Source organism: Chanodichthys erythropterus, chromosome 19 (assembly GCF_024489055.1).
Source record: "Chanodichthys erythropterus isolate Z2021 chromosome 19, ASM2448905v1, whole genome shotgun sequence".
Lineage (NCBI taxonomy): Eukaryota > Metazoa > Chordata > Actinopteri > Cypriniformes > Xenocyprididae > Chanodichthys > Chanodichthys erythropterus.
In genome coordinates this window covers 1,140,001-1,161,448 of record NC_090239.1, presented here as the reverse complement: position 1 = coordinate 1,161,448, position 21,448 = coordinate 1,140,001, and the positions used below count along the sequence as shown (strand labels likewise).

The 21,448-nt window shown below is 41.5% G+C and overlaps 1 protein-coding gene across 1 annotated transcript in view; it reads right to left on the bottom strand.

Annotated features, from left to right (window-relative positions):
* ryr2a (ryanodine receptor 2a (cardiac)) overlaps nt 1–21,448 on the bottom strand; it is a 144,216-nt gene that overhangs the window by 73,338 nt on the left and 49,430 nt on the right. Inside the window, exons 11-27 of the mRNA XM_067370143.1 lie at nt 20,904–21,068; nt 20,415–20,536; nt 20,138–20,303; nt 19,219–19,354; nt 16,943–17,038; nt 15,658–15,776; nt 15,067–15,200; nt 14,512–14,753; nt 14,194–14,386; nt 13,749–13,965; nt 13,571–13,675; nt 11,754–11,857; nt 7,813–7,896; nt 7,445–7,604; nt 3,993–4,140; nt 3,536–3,735; nt 1,614–1,788 (exon numbers count right to left, since the gene is read on the bottom strand). Coding sequence (XP_067226244.1) covers nt 1,614–1,788; nt 3,536–3,735; nt 3,993–4,140; nt 7,445–7,604; nt 7,813–7,896; nt 11,754–11,857; nt 13,571–13,675; nt 13,749–13,965; nt 14,194–14,386; nt 14,512–14,753; nt 15,067–15,200; nt 15,658–15,776; nt 16,943–17,038; nt 19,219–19,354; nt 20,138–20,303; nt 20,415–20,536; nt 20,904–21,068 — 2,566 coding nt within the window. The remainder of the gene's footprint in view (nt 1–1,613; nt 1,789–3,535; nt 3,736–3,992; nt 4,141–7,444; nt 7,605–7,812; nt 7,897–11,753; nt 11,858–13,570; nt 13,676–13,748; nt 13,966–14,193; nt 14,387–14,511; nt 14,754–15,066; nt 15,201–15,657; nt 15,777–16,942; nt 17,039–19,218; nt 19,355–20,137; nt 20,304–20,414; nt 20,537–20,903; nt 21,069–21,448) is intronic.

Sequence of the window (21,448 nt, the reverse complement as noted above, 5' to 3'; positions counted from 1 at the left end):
ATGTGTCTGTGAAGTTTCAGCTCAAAATCCCCCACAGATCATTTATTATAGCTTGTCAAATTTGCCCCTATTTGGGTGTGAGCAAAAACACGCCGTTTTTGTGTGTGTCCCTTTAAATGCAAATGAGCTGCTGCTCCCTCCCCCCTGTCCAGAAGAGGGCGGAGCTTTAACAGCTCAACAACAACAAAGCTGGAGAATCTCACGCAGACAAAGTGGAGTTGATTCAACTCATCCACTAGCATGTGCCGTCATGTTCATCTTTTGTGCAAATCCAGGGTTGAATTGACCCTCGTTTGGCGTAAAATGTCAACAACACTCTACTACAACAACTCTTCCTCTTCTCTAAAGCAGGCCAACATGGCCCCGCCCTATTTGTTGTGTATTCTCGGGGGCGGGGTTTATGTAAATGTTTGGGTTAGTGATGTCCCGGGAAGAAGTTCATTGTAGCCCCTACCAGCCATTTGTTGTAGTCCTTAAAAAGCAATTTCTGTGAAAGAAAATATCTCCTTTGCATAGAACTTTGAGTGTTGTAACTTTGCAGATGTTGTTTATGCTGAAACAGCAACATTACACACTAACTAAAGTTAAAAAAGTCAAATCATAATCAAGGACCCCTTTACACACAAACGCACTTCATTTTCAGCATTTCTCAGAGAACATGACTTAATATCTCATTTTGAATCTCCAGACATCTTCCAGTTTTGTCTTCACATGAACATACTGGAGAAGAACAGCAGTTTTTACAGTGTAGTTACTGCAAGTCTGCAGTTTCTGATACTCTCACATATAACAAAGAGATGCAGCTGACATCACAGAATGAGCCAGATATGCTGACGCATACAAACATACAGACAGAATATAAGTGAGTAATGGTTGATGTGTGTCAGTGGCCAGCAGGTGGCGCTGATCTCTGCAGGATCTGCTGCTGTTCATCTGTGAAGAGCCGTGATGACAAATGATACAGCAACATTCACCTGCTGCCCACGAAAACACTCCTTTACGAGACAGAAGAGCTGCTGCAACAAATGCACATGAGCGTGTGTGTGTGTGTGTGACAGAGAGAGAGAGAGTGTGTGTGTGTCAGTGTGTGTTTTGCAGTATCAGCTCTGTAGGTGTTAGCAGAGCTCAAGTCTGCTTATCTTTAGCTGCATTTTCATTCACACATACACTTACAAACACAGACAGACTCACACACACACACACTCACACACAGACTCACACACACACACACACAAGTGCAGTTGAGTCGTTTGAGAGGTGGAGTGAGTTATTACATTATGATAAAAGATTATGAATACAAACATTTATGTCTGTATAATAACATGTCAACATCACTGATGAATTATTCACAATAAGAGCAGGAACATGAATTAAGAGAGTCGATTAATTAAAGAGATATTCATGAAAATTCTGTCATTGTTTACTCAAAAGGAGACATTTTGAGAAAAGTCTCAGTGTTTTTTGTCCATACCGCAAAAGTTCAGTGTTGTCTGGTTCCTGAGGGAGAGTAAATGAGGGTGGAATGATCATTTATGTCTGTAGTCAACAAAGTGTTAATTTCACGTAACACACAGGATTATCATCCCACACAGAGAACACCTCACTTCACTCACCGTCCCAAACTTCAAAGTCTTTGAAGGCGAGCTCGGACCCGGAGTCATCGAGCAGCACCTCGCCGTTGAGCGTGAACATCATGGTGCGTTCGTTCATGTCCACCATACATCCCACCACATCTCCAGACTGCCAGGAGCGGCCGAAGTGCTCGTTGCCCTGATGCCAGCGCTGAGCCTGCAGAAACACACATCACTCTTCATCTGTCCTGCAGTGACTACCTTCAGAGACTACATTGCAGTAATAGATTACATGATGACATAAGCAAACCACTCCTGTTTACATGCAATTTTCATTATTCTGATGATTCGCTAAGAATTGTGGTTATTTTTTACTGCCATTATTCACATATGCACAGCACAACTCTGATAGACTTCCATTCATGATATGAAAACTAGCATGATATCAATCTGAAACATGTGGGCAATGCAATAATACGCACTAGCCAATGCATAGCAACACTCTAGCAACCATCCAGAACAACCTAGCAACCACATAGCAACATCCCAGCAATCACCCAGAAAACCCTAGCAACACTCTAACAACCATCCAGAATACTGCATAGCAACACTCTAGCAACCATCCAGAAAACTGCATAGCAACACCCTAGCAACCACCTGGAGTACCCTAGCAACTTCATAACACCCTAGCAACCATATAACCTATTAGCAACCACGCAGAATACCATAGCCACCGCATAACAACACTCTAGCAACCACCCAGAAAAAACCCTAGCAACACTCTAGCAACCACCCTCAGAATATTGCATAGTAACACTCTAGCAACCACCCAGAAAACAGCATAGCAACACCCTAGCAACAACCCTAAATGCCCTAGCAACCACATAGAAACACCCTAGCAATCACCTTAAGTACCCTAGAAACCACAAAGAAATACTTTGGCAACTGCCCCAAGTGCCCTAGCAACTGCATAGCAACACCTTCGCAACTACATAGCAACACCTTATCAACCACTCCGAGTACCCTAGCAACCACATAACATCTTAGCAACTACACAGAATACCCTAGCAACCGCATAACAATACCCTAGCAACCACCCAGAAAACTGCATAGCAACAACTTAGCAGCCACCATGAGTGCCCTAACAACAGCATAGCACATTATAGCAACCGCCCGGAGTACCTTAGCAACTGCATAGCACATTATAGCAACAACCCTGAGTACCCTAGCAACCACGCAGAAAACCCTAGCAACACCCTAGCAACCTCCCAAAGCACCCTAGCAACCACACAACATCTTAGCAACCACGTAGAATACCCTAGCAATCTACCAGTGACCACCCAGAATACCCTAGCAACAGCATAGAAACACCCTAGCAACCACCCCAAGTAACCTAACAACCTCCTAGAAACCATTTAGAATATCAATATGTTTTTCTGATAGACTGTATGGCCTTCTTCAAACCTCAAGCTTTAAAACTACATCAAACTTTCTGGCTATGCTTTCTCAAGCCAAAGTTTGTGCACAAACTTTACTATTTACTGTTTCTTCTTCTTCTGAGTCTAATGTTCTAAATCAGTTCAGCTCCAACCCTGATAAAAACTCACCTGCCAGTAGCTTTTAGTAACCCTTCAGACCTTGATTAGCTTGTTCAGGTGTATGTTATTAGGGTTGAAGGAGCAAAACTCTGCAGGACTGTGGCTCTCCAGGACCGGCCACAGTTTCAATCTATTTGCATCAAATGCAAACACATTTCTAGGGACATATTGGATTTTTTCGGTGATGTGCCTAAAAATGTCGAAAAATTTTCGACCATCAATATTCATGTCGTGCAACGCTGTCAACATGAACTCTGTGTCTTCAACACTCCAACAATGCACATATGCGATTAAAGTGCCTGTTTACTGTGATTAAAATCAGCATACATCACTTAAATCTCATTCTAATGGCATTATGAGGTTCACCTTGAATCCATCGAAGACGAAGGCCTGCTCGTCTGAGCCCAGCTCCAGGTCCGGCAGACAGCCGGGTCTCGCCCAGCCCACCCGCATCTCGCCCGCCGTCACCACCTCCAGCTCGAAGTACCACTTCCCTCCACTCACGCTGTACGTCTTCTCCGCTCGGAAGATCCGGAAGCGTTCGGCAGACAGATTACCCGCATCCGCTCGAGCCGCTGTGCAAAACAGACACAGGTAATATTTTAAATTAGATTACATTTTTATATTGTCTTTTTAATTTTATTGTATGTTTTTGTCATTTATATTAGTCTTTTATTGTTTTAGTTTATTTAGTTTGAGTTAATTTAGTACTTTAGCTGAAATAATTTTCATTTAATGACTGCAGTATTCCCAGCACATCCTCTGATGTCATGCTGCATGGACAGGGGCATTATGGGTAGAGTGTAAATTAGACTCAGGTTACCATGGTCTTGATCCGGAGCTTCCAGGTTGTATCCGTATCCCAGCAGTGTCCGCACAGCTTCCCGCAGACTGTCCTTGTTTGATTTCTTGGTCCTCTCGTCCAGAAGAACGTACGGAACGAGGCGAGGGTTTCTCCTGTTCTTAATGTCCTGCAGAGATTTTGAACAGAATTTTTTAAATGATTGATTAAATGACAAACACATTTTTTAACAGTCACTTGTCGCCACCTACTGGTGTAACAATGTTTATTTTGAGAGTCAAGTTACTTATCATCAAGTTACAAGTCACATCAGTGTTTATATCCGAAATATAAACTTTTATCCCAGTGATAATCTGAATATTTGTAACACAGAAATAACAATACTCTGTGGTTGAACAGGCTCTTTGTGTAGCTGTTCAGCTGTTTCAACACAGATCTTAATGTTCGCTGTGATTGTATTTGTCAAAGGTATAAAGGATAGATGAAGTGAAGGAAGATTGTGTGGGTTTCTTCGCAATCTTTTAACGATTAACCGAGCAGCTCTAGTGTTCAAACCTGAAAGCTGCTTCATCTCATTTGAGTCTTTTCTCCATGTTCCTCTTTATTTGTAACAGGGTTCCTACACATTTTCCATTTCAAAATACTCCATAGCTGTACTTCCATACTCAAATTTCCAGACCTCCTTCCAAACAATTTCTGCCATTGGTGAGCCTCGGTCTCCTTTTCTATTTTTTTTAGCGCACCAAAAATATTCTCGCCGCTTTATAATATTAATATTGAACAACTGTACTCACATGAACTGATTAATGGATCTTGAGAGAGGAAATGTCACTGCTTCATGTTTGTAGTCCGGGTCCTACAGTCTTTTAGTGATTTTTAAATTAGTGTTTGATTGTTGAAATAAAGTTTTGTATTTAGTATTCATGTCCTAGGCCCTTCTCTTCTTAAAAACCACGTACCTGTGTAACTTTTGTTGGGAATAAAATCTACAAGTACTAATATATTCCATTTAACAAGTTGTCATGACTTAGTTTGTTTCCCTTTCCGGCCATACCACTCGCTACATAGGCGTGAATATTTAATTTGTCTATTAATTCGATACATTTCCTTTATAGAGATCCTTCTGTGATTTATCCATCTGCTCTGTTCTCGACATTATATGTATCATATATTATCATATATCATATATACATATAATATATGAAACATTATATGTTTCATATATTATATGTATCAAAGTATTTGTATAGAGTAGCCTACGAGTATGAGTAGCACAAGCAGTTTCCGTAATATATTAGAAATTTGTAACTCTATAAACATATTTGCAAAGTGAAGAGAGGTGAAAAAGGTGACATGTAGAAAGTAGATAGTTGTAGGGGGTCTGGGGGCATCCTCCCCCAGGAGAAGATTTTTGTGATTTTAACATGTAAAGGAAGCATTCTGGTGCACTCTGAAAAGAACATAAATGGAAAAAAACAACATTTGCTTCAAGTAAAAAATAAAAAATAAAACATTTTGGCACCAGGGCTGAGCATTGACAAATTTCATAATTGAATGTGATTTTGATTCAGAAGCTTGCGATTTGATTTTGATTTGATTACCTTTGATTCAGTATTGATTAATTTGGGCCTATCAGGTACAGTACATGGCAAATTTCCTCAAAGAAAAAAATCTCTCAACTAATGCTGTAAACAATACAGGGAACCACAGCTGGTACGTCATTATAATATTAGGTTAAATTGATCGTAAGTTACTTACATATAGGCTAACTTACACATAAGGAAGTTTTTATAATAACGTTATAATCAAAGTGACAATTATTTTTCTACTCTTTTTATGTAGGCCTAAACATTTAAATGGTGACTGTCATAAAACAGATTTATGTATTCAATATAGAAGCACATGTTAAGTACAAATACAATGAATATGTAATAGCCTATAGAGCATATATTTATCAAAATGCTCCTCTCAAAGTTCATTTTTGTAGCTAAATGATGAGTTATTGGACATTGTAAGGCTTTTCTGAGGTAGGCTAAATGTGACATTTTTACAAGCTGTTTATCGATTATTAATCGATTGCATGTGACATGACAGATTTTGATAAGTTGTACTGTATCTTTCACCATACCTTTAGATTCTCAATCATTTTTGTTGTAACTAGTAAAGCCAAAGAGATGGCTGGTTCACGAGCGCTACAGCGATCTGTCACGCCACAGAGCGCCAAGAAAGATCGTGACTAACTCCAGTCTATGGGAAAGTAGTAGCCCATTTGCAATTCTTATGAGAATCTTGTGTCACGGACTACAAACATTATAAATGTAGGTTAACAAATTCTTATTTATTATGAAACTATATTCCTTTCTATTATCCTTTTGTTGGAGGTATATGTGTAATTTTATGTTATGTTAGAGTCTAAGTGGATTGCTGTTTGCAACCCATTGTACTTCCTTAATTTGACTATGTTTCAACAGTATTTCAGAGGGAAGCAGGATATTAAATGAGAAAAAAAAAAATTAGAACAGTACATGATCCATTAGGAATGGATTAGATCATATCCAGTAGCCCGTGCAGTGACATCAACAGAAAAGGCAAGTGATTTTAAATGAACAATAAGTTATTACATTTTCATTAATAATAAAAAGACAAACTATGATTATTTTTTTTGTTTGTTTGTTTTTTTAATGTACACACTCTAAAAAAATGCTGGGTTAAAAACAACCTAAGTTGGGTTGAAAATTGAGTTTGGGTTGTTTTAACCCAAAATAGGTTGGAAATTAAAAACCAGACACATAATTACTAGAGGCAACAATAATACAGAGCGCCAAGAAAGATCGTGACTAACTCCAGTCTATGGGAAAGTAGTAGCCCATTTGCAATTCTTATGAGAATCTTGTGTCACACAGTCACTCACCCCGAAAAAATAACTCTTCGGATGTAAACGATTCACATAAATGATGTATTTTGATTCAAAACTGCTAATTTCGCCACAAAGTGACTAGTTTGCAGGTATAATAAATTAAAAAACTGAATAGAGGCAATAGTCTGGAAACACAAATATTTTTCCAAACTCTGATTTCTTTTTTCCATACTTTTCCAGACCTGGAAAAAACTCAAATCAAATTCCATACTTTTCCATACTTTTCCAAACCGCGTAGGAACCCTGTTGTAAATTCATGGACTCATGAAATGAATAAATCAGTTTCACATTATGAAGAACTTGAGTTCAAAACTAAAAAGTCACACTAATGTTAAGTCCCCTACATTTGTTCTTGTTCCAGAAGCGATTCACTCGGATATACGGCAAAATAGCGCAGCTTTCCTTTCATGATGACTTTAAAGAAAGTTCAGTTCCTCATCTTTAATTACGACTTCGTTGTGACATTCATGTGTGTTTAACTCGGTCATTCATTTAAAACAGTCCAATCATGCAGTGCACTTTTTGGAACAACCTATGCTGTATGACGCACACTGACCTGCTGTACGCCGTAGGTCCAGCCCTGCCGTATGCGGTCTCTGGCCCAGACGTTGTGAGCATTCTCTGCCAGTTTGTCCACCATGGCCTCCTGTGTAGACGCCAGTTTGATGTGGCTCAGGTCCATCGGCGCTGGTTTATACCCACTGGAGAGCTCATATCTGACACCAGAACACACACTAACTAACCCGTACGGCAAACACACTACATCAACTAACACTAACGACACTCTTAGAAGAAAAGGTTCTAGATGGAAGCTTTTAGGGTCCTCACATAAGGAACCTGATTTGATGGATTTAGTTCTAGCAGCATCTAAACACATCCAGACACATAAACATGTCAGTATAAGATGAAGTTTCATACACTCACTTGGCTGAAAGCTTGAGATTTTTGACTTTCTCTGCCGCTCGTTCGTCCGCCACGCCAACATGGCAGCCCAGTGCCAAGAGAGTCCTGCACACACACATCAGATCACGCTCATCATTACATAATTTCATTCATCTATTTATAAAGCACTTTTAAAACTCCACTGTAGAAACAAAGTGCTGAATAGATGCAAACAGAAGCTAAATCAAGAGTATCGAGCATGCTGTTATGTTGATGGAGTTCATAATATTAATCATTTTAGTATTTGATTTAATTAGGGGTTCAAGTGCATACAGCTACAGCTGTTACGGTATGCTGGTGCAGAGATGAGGCAGATACGGATTTCCACAATAATAGATGCTTTTTAATAAACACAGGTAAGGAACGCCAGACATACACATTAACAAAACAGAGAACGGACAAGGAGTGCAGGGAGTGAGTGCATTATAAAGGGAGTGCAGATGATAGAGTCCAGGTGCAGGTGATCTGTGATGATGAGGAGCTGACGAGGGAAGTGAGTGCAGGTGATGAAACAGGAGGATCATGTGATATGGAGTCCAGGAAGACAAGGGATCTGTGACAGTACTCCACAGCGGGCGCCCTGGAGACCTCATGCAGGAGCAGGGAGAGGAGCGGACAGGAACGGAGGTCTCCAGGGCGGATCCATGAACCATGGCGGGTCTGGAGCCGTGGGCAGCCATGGAGGGTCAGGTGCAGCGGGCTGCCATGGAGAGTCAGGTGCAGCGGGCTGCCATGGAGGGTCAGGTGCAGCGGGCTGCCATGGAGGGTCAGGTGCAGCGGGCTGCCATGGAGAGTCAGGTGCAGCGGGCTGCCATGGAGGGTCTGGTGCAGCGGGCTGCCATGGAGGGTCAGGTGCAGCGGACTGCCATGGAGAGTCAGGTGCAGCGGGCTGCCATGGAGGGTCAGGTGCAGCGGGCTGCCATGGAGGGTCAGGTGCAGCGGGCTGCCATGGAGGGTCAGGTGCAGCGGGCTGCCATGGAGGGTCAGGTGCAGCGGGCTGCCATGGAGGGTCAGGAGCCCTGGTGGGCTCTGGCGCTTCCGAACCCCCGCCCAGGAGTTCCCCACCCACAGGTACCGGAACGGGTACTAGGCCCCCCCCCAAAAAATACATGGGGAATTTAAGGCAAGTCTTTAAAAGTCTGAGGAAGGGATTGTTTCTGTGGGCAGGAGTGGGCTTTAGGGCGGTGGAGCATGGAGAACTTGGCTCGGCGGCGGAGACTGGAGAACTTGGCTCGGCGGCGGAGACTGGAGAGCTTTGCTCGGCGGCGGAGACTGGAGAGCTTTGCTCGGCGGCGGAGACTGGAGAGCTTTGCTCGGCGGCGGAGACTGGAGAGCTTTGCTCGGCGGCGGAGGCTGGAGCGGCAGGCTCGGCGGCGGCGGCTGGAGCGGCAGGCTCGGCGGCGGCGGCTGGAGCGGCAGGCTCGGCGGCGGCGGCTGGAGCGGCAGGCTCGGCGGCGGCGGCTGGAGCGGCAGGCTCGGCGGCGGCGGCTGGAGCGGCAGGCTCGGCGGCGGCGGCTGGAGCGGCAGGCTCGGCGGCGGCGGCTGGAGCGGCAGGCTCGGCGGCGGCGGCTGGAGCGGCAGGCTCGGCGGCGGCGGCTGGAGCGGCAGGCTCGGCGGCGGCGGCTGGAGCGGCAGGCTCGGCGGCGGCGGCTGGAGCGGCAGGCTCGGCGGCGGCGGCTGGAGCGGCAGGCTCGGCGGCGGCGGCTGGAGCGGCAGGCTCGGCGGCGGCGGCTGGAGCTGAGGGCTCGGCGGCGGCGGCTGGAGCTGAGGGCTCGTAGGCGGCGGCTGGAGCTGAGGGCTCGTAGGCGGCGGCTGGAGCTGAGGGCTCGTAGGCGGCGGCTGGAGCTGAGGGCTCGTAGGCGGCGGCTGGAGCTGAGGGCTCGTTAAAAAAGTCAATAAGCCAGTCCAGATCTGGCGGCTCGCACAGGGTAGGAGCGGGCTCTGGAGATACAGGAGCGGGCTCTGGAGATACAGGAGCGGGCTCGACAGAGACTGGAGAGGGCTCGGTGGAGATTGGAGAGAGCTCGGGGGAAAGTGGAGAGAGCTCAGCAAAAACTGGAGAGGGCTTGGTCTTTCTTCTCTTCCTCCGCCTTCTGGACCCGGCGGAGGAGTGTGGGTCCAGCGTAGAATAGGAAGGGAGTTCACTGGAGGGGTATGCGGAGGAGGACGGAGGTTGACTTACTGGCCTGGCCAACCGTGTTTCTGGAGGGACTGGAGACAAACACTTATCCTGAACCCTTTCTACCAGGAATTTGGAATTATTCAAATACAAAATTAAATTGATAGTTTCGCTTAAGGAGAAACAATAATCAGGTTCATCTAAACGGATAGTGTCGTCATCCAGTCCATCCAGAAACAGGGCGATCAAATTAGCGTCCGGCCAGTCAGTCAGAAAAGCAAGCTCAACGAACTCCTCCACATACCTCTCCAGCGAACGACCAACCTGTAGGAGCCCGATGAGGCGATCGCCGGCCGTCAAGGAAGTTAGAGGCATGGGAGAAGCTGGAGCCAGGGAGCAGAGGAAAGTATCCATTCTCTTTCTTGTGGAAAATCCAGTCGTTTTAAAGGTCCGTTCTTCTGTTACGGTATGCTGGTGCAGAGATGAGGCAGATACGGATTTCCACAATAATAGATGCTTTTTAATAAACACAGGTAAGGAACGCCAGACATACACATTAACAAAACAGAGAACGGACAAGGAGTGCAGGGAGTGAGTGCATTATAAAGGGAGTGCAGATGATAGAGTCCAGGTGCAGGTGATCTGTGATGATGAGGAGCTGACGAGGGAAGTGAGTGCAGGTGATGAAACAGGAGGATCATGGGATATGGAGTCCAGGAAGACAAGGGATCTGTGACAACAGCGGTCAAAAGTATGAAATTGCTCGTAACTCCTAAACCATTGAGGCTTAAGTGTTTTATATCGTTGGAATCTTTGGCTCAAAACAGACAATGCATTTTGGATTTTACTTTTGCGAAGTTTTTGGCCCGATCGCAGCCAAACCAGTGCAGCAAGATTTTCTGGAGTTGTCAATAATTATTTAAAAATGTTGAAATTTCGATTCACTGTCTCTAAGGGCCACCAAAATGTTCAAAGTGGGTGGAGCTATAACTCGTGAAAGGAATGAGATATTTTCACCAAAATTGGTACACCTGTGGGAGAGCTCATTCTGTGGTTGCATGAAAAAGGATGCGGTGACTGGCCACTTGGTGGCACTATAACAGGAAAAAAATGAAAAAAAGGCTATAATAACTTCACTGTTAGGCCAATTAACTTGAAAATCAGCATGCATTGTCTTTGTCCAAGGTGCCATGATTGTCTATGAGGACATTGGTGTATTTCAAAAAACATGTCCGCCATCGGCCAATGAAGTTTGAGCAGCTATCAGACGAGGCTAACGGAGGCCGATCCGAATGAAACTTGCTGGACCTGTTTGACTCACGGCCCCAGAGGCCTGTGAGAAATTCAAAAGAAATCAGCCACCAGGGGGCGCCTTCATGTTTTTCATGTACGTAAAGAATTGTGTATTGCACGATTTTTCACACACACTGAAGACATTCATACCATATGGTACAACTCCTCATTCTGAGCAACTTTGCCTCCAGCAACGCTGCTGTCCATCAAATCATTCGTTAAATATTGGAAATTATTTCAAAAACCAACTTTGGTGAACTAGTCCTAGTTTTTTGAAAACCATATATTTCCTATGGTAAATTGCCTGTATTAGCTGTAACTGGTCTTTTCCATTTATCAAGATGGTTACAGGCTTGCTAATTAAAACATTATACCTTTTTACGCATGTGCTCAAAGGCCTTAAAGTGCTTGAATATAAAATTTCCCCAAAATAAAATACCATTGAATGCATTCATCTTCAATTACACCAAAAGTAATGTCATTTCCAGTAAACCAAGATAAACATGCTTACTTGAGCGTCTCCTGAGACATCTGAAGGTTGTAGCTGCGCTCTTGTTCAGGAAGTCTGGAGAACTCGACCAGACACGGATGCTGCCGTTTATTATCATCTCTTACCTACATCATGAACAACAGAGGGAATCACATTTGTGTTATAACATTTGGGCAGTCATAACAGGATGCAGAAACGTACAGTATTTTGGAGAGGAATTCATCAAAATCTGTTAAGAGGGTCACAATGAAGAGAGGGAGACCCTAACATCATACCATGTGACTCTATAAACACACAGAGCTGGAACACTGTGAGTGAAACCACAGATTCTCAGAGGCTTGTCAAGACACAATTCGTTTACACTTTATTTTAAGGTGTCTTTGTAACACTGTAAATAAACATTTAATGTTGAGTAATATTAAGTAACTACATGTACTTACTATTGGGTTAGGATTAGGTTTGGTTTAGGGTTAGTTGCATGTAATTATGCATAATTTACTGTTATTACTATAGTAACTACATGTAACATATATAACAATGGCACTGTAAAATAAAGTGTTACCCACAATTCTCTGTAAAGCTAATTTGAACGAACATGAAAAGCGTAACGCTCTCTACAAATAAACATGACTTGACCGATAGAGATCAAGAGGGTTTTCCACACACACATACAATAAAATACGTTTCATGTTTTACAGCTTTGATAGGGAATAAATGAGGAACATTAAATGATTATGGCAGATCTGTCAATCAAACTTCAACTTACTTATAGTAATCAAAACCGAGAACATATTATGATTATTTTGTCATGTGATGTGACCTCACATGTAGTGTCAGCTGATGAAATGCTAATGATTAAATAAAAAAATGGCAAATTAAAATAAATAATTTGAAAATAACAATCAAAATAAAAAAGCTTACTAACAAAGATTAATTATATTATATTATATTATTTTATAAATTAATTGAAATTAAAATAAATAATTTGAAAATAACAATAAAAATTAAAAAAGCTTACAAACAAAGATTAATTATATTATATTATATTATATTATAGTATAAATTAATTGAAATTAAAATAAATAATTTTAAAATAACAATCAAAATAAAAAAGCTTACTAACAAGGATTAATTATATGATATTATATTATATTACATTATAAATTAATTGAAATCAAAATAAATAATTTGAAAATAACAATCAAAATAAAAAAGCTTACTAACAAAGATTAATTATATTATATTATATTATAAATTAATTGAAATTAAAATAAATAATTTGAAAATAACAATCAAAATAAAAAAGCTTACTAACAAAGATTAATTATATTATATTATAAATTAATTGAAATTAAAATAAATAATCTGAAAATAACAATCAAAAAAGTTTAATAAATATATATTATATTATATTATATTATATTATATTATATTATATTATATTATATTATATTATAAATTAATTGAAATTAAAATAAATAATTAAAACAAAAACTTACTAAAAAAGATGTAATATTTTCTTTGGAATTAATTAAAATTAAAAATAATTATTAAAAAAAAATACAACACTTAATAAAAAGTTAATTAAATAATAAAAAATGTGAAATGAAAATAAATAATTTAAAAATAAAAACTCCAAATAAAACATACTAAAAAAGATTAAATATTTCATTTGTTTAGCTGCATTTCAACAAGTGACTATTAACTGTTGTTAAATTTCTGAAATAAATATATAAGAAAATATTTTAACTCAAAGGGGTTCAGCTGATGAAAATCTGGGAATTGCTGATGTCAAACCTCCACAGAAGAAACAAACAGGTGACGCGTGTTTGACGTACCGTTCCGTAGGTCCATCCGAGATCGATCTTGTTCATCACCCACAGCTCATGGATGTTTTCTGCCAGCTTCTCTCGGATCCGCTCAAGATGTGGTGGCAACACGATCTACACGGAAGAAACACGTTCACACATACATGATGCGAGTGTGTGTGTGTTGAGTGTGTGTGTTTGTGAGTACCTGACTGGTGTCCACAGGTGTTGGCGTGAAGGCCGCCTGTGACAGCGTGACCGTGGGTCCGAGGAGGTCACGTGTTTTCCCGTGATCATGTTTATACTCCTGACTGTGCTCCACTCTCAGCTTCTCTCGCGGTAAAACCGCCTCGAAACACGGAGCGTAACCGGATGGAGGCAGGAACTTGAACTCGCCATGACGACCGCCCAACAGGAAGCGCACTCTGAAGAGGAGGAGGAGAAGCACAACTGATACTATAAGAAAAACTATAACTATAAAGTCTTAATCGCTCTAAGAGAGGAACAATATCATTGGAATTTCCAGCTGACAGCCAATCAGAATCCATCCGGCTTTAAAGAGCTCGAGCATTTAAAGCGGTAGATGACTGCCTCAGCCAATCACAAGAGTTCAGGGCGGGGCTACTGACTGAACAATGGCAGAAGGGACTCACTTGACTCCAGCGGAGAAGGACACAACAGGGAAAAAGAGTCCGTCTGAGTTGAAGTTCTCAAACATTCCCTGGACCGGCTGGCCGTTGATGCGGAAGGAGATGCTGGGAGCGCTGAGATCCAGACAGCAGCTGACCACGTCCTCGGCCCGCAGCAAGTGCTGATTGGGTGAGCTGACCGATCGCGCCACGCAACCTGCCAATCACAGCGCATGCTACGTTCACATCCCGCTTTTGAGAGTGATGCTTTTACTGCCATCAGCAAATATCTCACATACACGTTTACCAAACTACAAATGTTATGTGCAAATGTGTTGTTACCTGCCCACAGGTGAAGGCCATCAAAGCCATACGAGTAGAGGTCGTCCCCGACGCCGTTCCCGCCCCAGCCCTCTCCTCCGCCCGGATACGGCCAGTAGCCCTGTGTGGAGGCCCAGCCCACCCGCAGGTGAGTGGCTTCAGCCGTCATGAATGGCTCCACGTGGTCCACGATGAGCTCATAATACCACTTCCTGTACTGAGCGGAGCCTTCGCTCACACCCAGGAAGATATTGGGCCTCATGCTGAATTAGCAACAGAGAGAGAGTGATTGATTGATTGATTGATTGATTGATTGGTTGATTGGTTGGCTGATTGATTGATTGATTGATTGATTGGTTGATTGGTTGATTGATTGATTGATTGATTGATTGATTGATTGGTTGATTGATTGGCTGATTGAGTGATTGATTGATTGATTGGTTGATTGATTGGTTGGCTGATTGATTGATTGATTGATTGATTGGTTGATTGGTTGATTGATTGATTGATTGATTGAGTGATTGATTGATTAATTGATTGATTGACTGACAGGAAGTGATGGTCTCACTCTCCTACCTGCTGACGTGATTGACGAGACGCGTCTGCAGCAGCAGGTCTCTGCCGGGCAGCAGATTATCACAGATCAGGTGCTGATTGGAGCGAACCGCCACACCGTGACACACGCACAGAGAACACAGGACGTCCAGAACCTGAACATCACGGACACACCGGCGTCAGTCGAGCTGCTGGAAAACTGGAGCTACTGGCTAATCGTCGCACTCAAACTATGAGCTAGAAACGCCACGAAGAAATTTGACTAATTGCATTTTTCTTTGATGCAAATACTTAACAATAATTTATGGCATGATTCAATTTCACTAACTATGGGCATTTAATCAATGAGGATCTAAATTAGGGCGACAGTTTTAAACATGAACAGATAAATAAGTCAAAGAACAACCAACTGAGTAAAGCATGAAAACTAGTAATTGAACTCAATATAAAACGCCACACATTCATGTGTGAATCCTTTTTCTACAGTCCAAATGAACTGATTCAATAAATGATTCAACAACACTATGATTATGAAAGTGTTTGACACACACACACACACACACACATACACACACACACACACACACACACACACACACTATCTGCAGTCACCTTGTGGTTGCGTCCATGTTTGTCCAGCAGTGAGATGATGGATTTGATGTGTCCCTCTTTAATGATGTTCAGAGCTTCTGGACTCTCCACCAGAACACAGTGCAGAACCTCCAGAATCCCTGCAGACACACACAATACACACATCACAACACACACTTCATAACCATCACAACACACACATCATAACCATCACAACACACACATCACGACACACACTTCATAACCATCACAACACACACATCACGACACACACTTCACAACCATCACAACACAACACAAAAAAAACACACACACACACACACACCACAACACACACATTACAACCATCACATCACAACACACACATCATAACCATCACAACACAACACAAAAAAACACACACATCACATCACAACACACACACTTCACAACCATCACAACACAAAACACACACACACACACACACACATCACAACCATCACAACACACACATCACGACAGACACTTCATAACCATCACAACACACACATCATAACCATCACAACACAACACAAAAAAACACACACATCACAACACACACACACTTCACAACCATCACAACACAAAACACACACACACACACATCACAACCATCACAACACAAAACACACACACACACATCACAACCATCACAACACAATACACACATCACGACAGACACTTCATAACCATCACAACACACACATCACAACAAACACTTCATAACCATCACAACACACAACACAACACACACATCACAACACACACATCATAACCATCACAACACACTTCATAACCATCACAACACAACACACACACACACACACACACTTCATAACCATCACAACACACACTTCATAAACATCACAACACAACACACACATCACAACACACATATCATGACACACACTTCATAACCATCACGACACACACATCACAAGCATCATCACCTCAGAACTCAGTAATGATTCACTCATTATAAGAAATGACATCTGCTGTTAATATAATGACATTGTGACGCGAACAGTTTGTGTGCTCACTCCTGCTGGTCACATGGTGTGTTTTGAGTGCTGATAACTATGAACTATCAGACAACTGACTCACTCAAACCTAAGTGAATCTAACCAGCATGACCTGTCTGTCCTCATCTGCACATCAACGTGAATCCATCATGGTTTTTTACAGCTGAGCCTCTCAGGTTCTCATCATTCATCACATGACTGACGTGCACGTTACTTCCGACTGTCTACAGTGAACACTCATCATACATGCATTTCACTTTACATACCAGATGACGCTTCCAACCTCTCCAGACGACTGATCAGCCAATCCAGAGAGCTGGAGAACTGGGCACAATTCTTCCTGTTTCCTCTGATCAGAGCAGCTACAGACAGACAAACAAACGGATGATTGATCACATGATGAGAATAATAAAAACATTCATTAGTAATGAAGCTTGTCAGATGTTAGTATGTGTATGTATATGTTCATTAAAGCCATTAGTTGACTAATCACATTTATATTAATTTGAATTCTTAAATACTGGAGAGAATAAACCATAATAATGAGCATTTACGTAATATAGGCTATATAGCACTCAAGCTTGCCATAAAGAACCGGCAAAAGTAATGATTACGAATGTGACAAAAACAGTAAGGAGACATTTCAATTGTTTATTAATAAACAAATGTTTTCTAAATCAGTGTCGGCTGCAAAGATGAAGTTGACATTGCTGACTCTCATCATCTCTGTGGACACGCTTAGAGAGTTCATTCGGATTACATAATCAGAGAGTAGCCTATTTCTTTTTGTTTTGAATTATTTAATTTAAAAATAGACATTTCAAGCTTTCTATAGATATATTCCTCATGTCTGTGATGCAAGCAGCTGCTGAGTTTCGGTTCTAAGACGCGCTCCAGTTCACGTGCAAGTGATCGCGCTGGCGCCATGACTATATTTTCTGCTATATTTGTTTCTTATTCATTAAATCCAGGCAATTGGTTGATGAAACATTGATTAAAATTAAGATATAATTTTTACAAAATGAAATTCACTTTAAATAAAGGCTTTTTTACAAAACAAAACTTAATGAAGTGGTCAAAATCATGTCTAATTCACTCCATATCTTCCCATATATATTGCGCATCTTATGGTGTATCCTATCTTACTCATGCTGTTCACTTATTAAACAAATAATAATAATTTTTTAGACATATTTAATATTGGGGGTTAAAGGTCCAAGTTAAAGGTGCAGTATGTAATCATTTTGTCCGCTAGAGGTTGCTAGAAGCCTATTCAAAACAAAGGCGTAGCTTGATGACGCCAAGTTTGAGTGTGGAATCTTGGGACTTGAGGTCTCCACCTCAACAGCCGATGGGAAAGAATAGGGATTGGACTCGGGAAGAAATCATGTTCATGGATGAGATTATTAACGTTACTGTAGTGTGAAGCAGAGCAGGAGCGAGTGTTGTGGAGCTGAACGAGGAGCTGGAGCGATTGATCAACACACGCCTCACGAGCAGCGGGACTTTTATTATGACACAGTCGCCGGTCACACACTTTTCCGGTCATGAGTATGAGGAAACGCAGCTCTGTTTATCATATTAGATACATTTGAGAGTGTTGAAAATGATGTTATAACGTTACTCTGTGCGTTCGCTCGGCGGCTGCTGTGAGACACTGTTACACACTGCAGTAAAATAGATCGATTTTACAATATCAGATTAAATGCTGGATGATTGTGTTGATAAATGACATGCAATTATTTTTAAAACGTATTGTATGATGGAGAAAATGCTGTATTACTGTTACTAAAAATAAAGCTGCATCTGATTATGCTATGTTAGCTACTTCACAAAATAGTGTTTTTCTCTGAGGCATGGTAAAGCATGAGACTCGCAAAAAAATTAAGAAAATTAGATTTAAACAATAAAACTAAACGTGTTGAGCTTTATAACAATAATTAGTTTTCTGTCTATAAATCAAAACAGTTTTTCTCTCATCTATTAAAACATGTAATATTAAAGCGTCTTTGGTGTTTCCATGGTTTTTACAAAATCAAAGCGGAAACTGAGGGTAACGCGGGTATGACGCATTAACAGGCGACTCCTCACACGTCCCGGAGCCTTGGGTAAAATTGCAATTTTCTCACAATTTACAAATAGTTGGAAACATTTGGGGATATTGTAAGTACTCAAGTGAACAAAATATATAACACTGGCCTAGTGGTTTTTGGATATTTCACTGCGAAATTCTTACATATTGCACCTTTAATTGACATTTGATTTTTTTTTTTTTTTTTTTTTAAGCAATGCAATAGTTACTTTCCCTGGTAATTAGTTACTTTTATAATGATGTAAATCAGTTGCTATTAGTGAGAATTAACTAGTAACTAATGACTTTTTTTTAAAGTAGCATGCCCAACACTGACTGTCAGTAGTGCACTAGTACGTCACTGTGAATAAAATCTGCCTCAACGCGGTTGAGACACATCTGAGCTCATGGGGTCACAGTCAGCAGGTTTACAACGAATATTGATTTATGCAGATGAAATATGGATCATACCGAGGAGCTCGTAGAGGGAGTTCAGGATGGACTTCCAGGATTGTCCAGCCTCTTTACCGGCCACGTCTGCAAAATGAGCCGCACTGCTGTAGACATGCAAACGATCGATACACTCCAGCACCAGGTTGATCATTCCCTAGAGACACACACACACATGAACTCATGCATGAACTTCCTCCTTCAGAGATCATGAGACTGTTGAGCTTGCAGTTGAAATATGAACATCGTATTAAACCTTTCTCCTAAAATCCCTCAGGAGAAATAAAAATGAGCCAGCAATCAATCATCCATTAAAGGATTAGTTCACTTTCAAATTGAAATTTCCTGATAATTTACTCATTTACTCATCCAAGATGTTCATGTCTTTCTTTCTTCAGTTGAAAAGAAATTAAGGTTTTTGATGAAAACATTCCAGGATTATTCTCCTTATAGTGGACTTCAATGGACTCCAAACGGTTGAAGGTCCAAATGTCAGCTTCAAAGAGCTCTACATGATCCCAGACGAGGAATAAGAGTCTTATCTAGAGAAACCATTGCTCATTTTCTAAAAAGAAAATACAAATTTTATACATTTTAATCATAAATGCTCATCTTGAACTAGCTCTCTTCTTCTTCTCTATTAGAATTCCAGCAGTGTAGACACTGCTAAGTGTATTACTGCCCTCCACAGGTCAAAGTTTGAACTAAATTGTCATATACAATATGCTAGTGCAAGTATATAACGACTGAAATCATGTTTGAAATCATATCCTATTATATTATTTTTAGCAGGATCCAAAATAATTCTGTATGTTGTAGTGTAAACAGAATAGTGTTGGAGATCTGCTTTGTGGTTTTATGGGTATTAGTGTCACAGATACTCAGCTTTCTGATTAAAACGGCTGTAAGTTGATGTTGTGTGTGTCGATGTGATCCGCACCTCCTCCTGGAACAGGATCTGTCTGCTCTTGAGCGCTCGGAGTCGGTTCTGTTTGTCCTCGTGCTCCAGGTGCTCATCGGGAGGCTGGAAGTATCCGATCAGATCCTGAAGGCTCAGACTGACCGATTCGATGGGCAGATCGAGGGTGGACGTCTTCCCCTTCTTACTCAGAGTGTCTAGACCCCTGAGCTCAGGGAGGAAGCAGAGGAGCGTTAACAGATAAGAATGACGTTTGGTTCATGATTGGTCTTGATTCTGAAGATCAACAGTGTGTCACCTGATGAAGCGGTTGAACAGGAACACCGTGCTGCGGATGACTCTGGCGGTGCGCGACTCCTCGTTTTGCGATCGCGAGAGCGTCAATCCGTCATCCATGTGACCCTCATGATGCATGATGGCCTGAAACACACACATCAGTGCGTTACATTCATCATCCACACAGACGTGGCGGAGAGCGTCAGTCTGCAGTAATGATGAGGGTGTGCGAGTCTGACACGACTGTAATGAATCTCACTCAGAAGCAGCTCAAGGGCGTCACGCGTCACATATGAATGAATCCATCACAGCGACACACACATTCATCCTCTCAAACGCTTTCATATAAATCCATTATTGTGAGGGATGGATTGAAAATATTGATTTTAATTGATTATATATCTCAAATCGAATCGATATTGGAACTGAATGACCAGCTTGTGAATCAAAATGGAATCGAATCATGAGATTTGTCTCAACGGCCACTCCTACATGTTATGTTCGTCCTCACCTTCCTCTGGACGCCGCCCATGCGGGCACACTTGGCGTCCACAGACTGGTATGTGAGCCAGAGTCCGGCGTCCACGTGCTGGATGTAGCAGACCGAGTCTCCGTATTTGATGTCCGGGGCGCCCATCCCATCCACCTCCTTCCTCAGGCCAAAGTCCAGCTTCTCCTGCAGGAGAGGGAGCAGAGGATCATGGGTAAACACTCAATCGAGCCTGAGCAGAGATCTTAATATCTTCATGCCTTATAATCGCATTTATCAGGGCTGAATGATAGATCAAAATATCAATCGTTAAAATGAATAAATGTAAAATGTGTATTATGAATAATAAAAATGATATTTTAATCCCTGATATGCAAAACACATTTCTGATCATATGTCTCTAAACTCGTTTCAATAGTTCAATCGTGGCAAAATCATTAATAGCCACCAATTATTCTTTGTTCAATTATACTTCTCAATCCTAATGCAAAGGATTATTATACAGTCATATTTATGAGATGAAAAGTCAAGATTATGACATACTAAGCCTTTATCATGACATACTA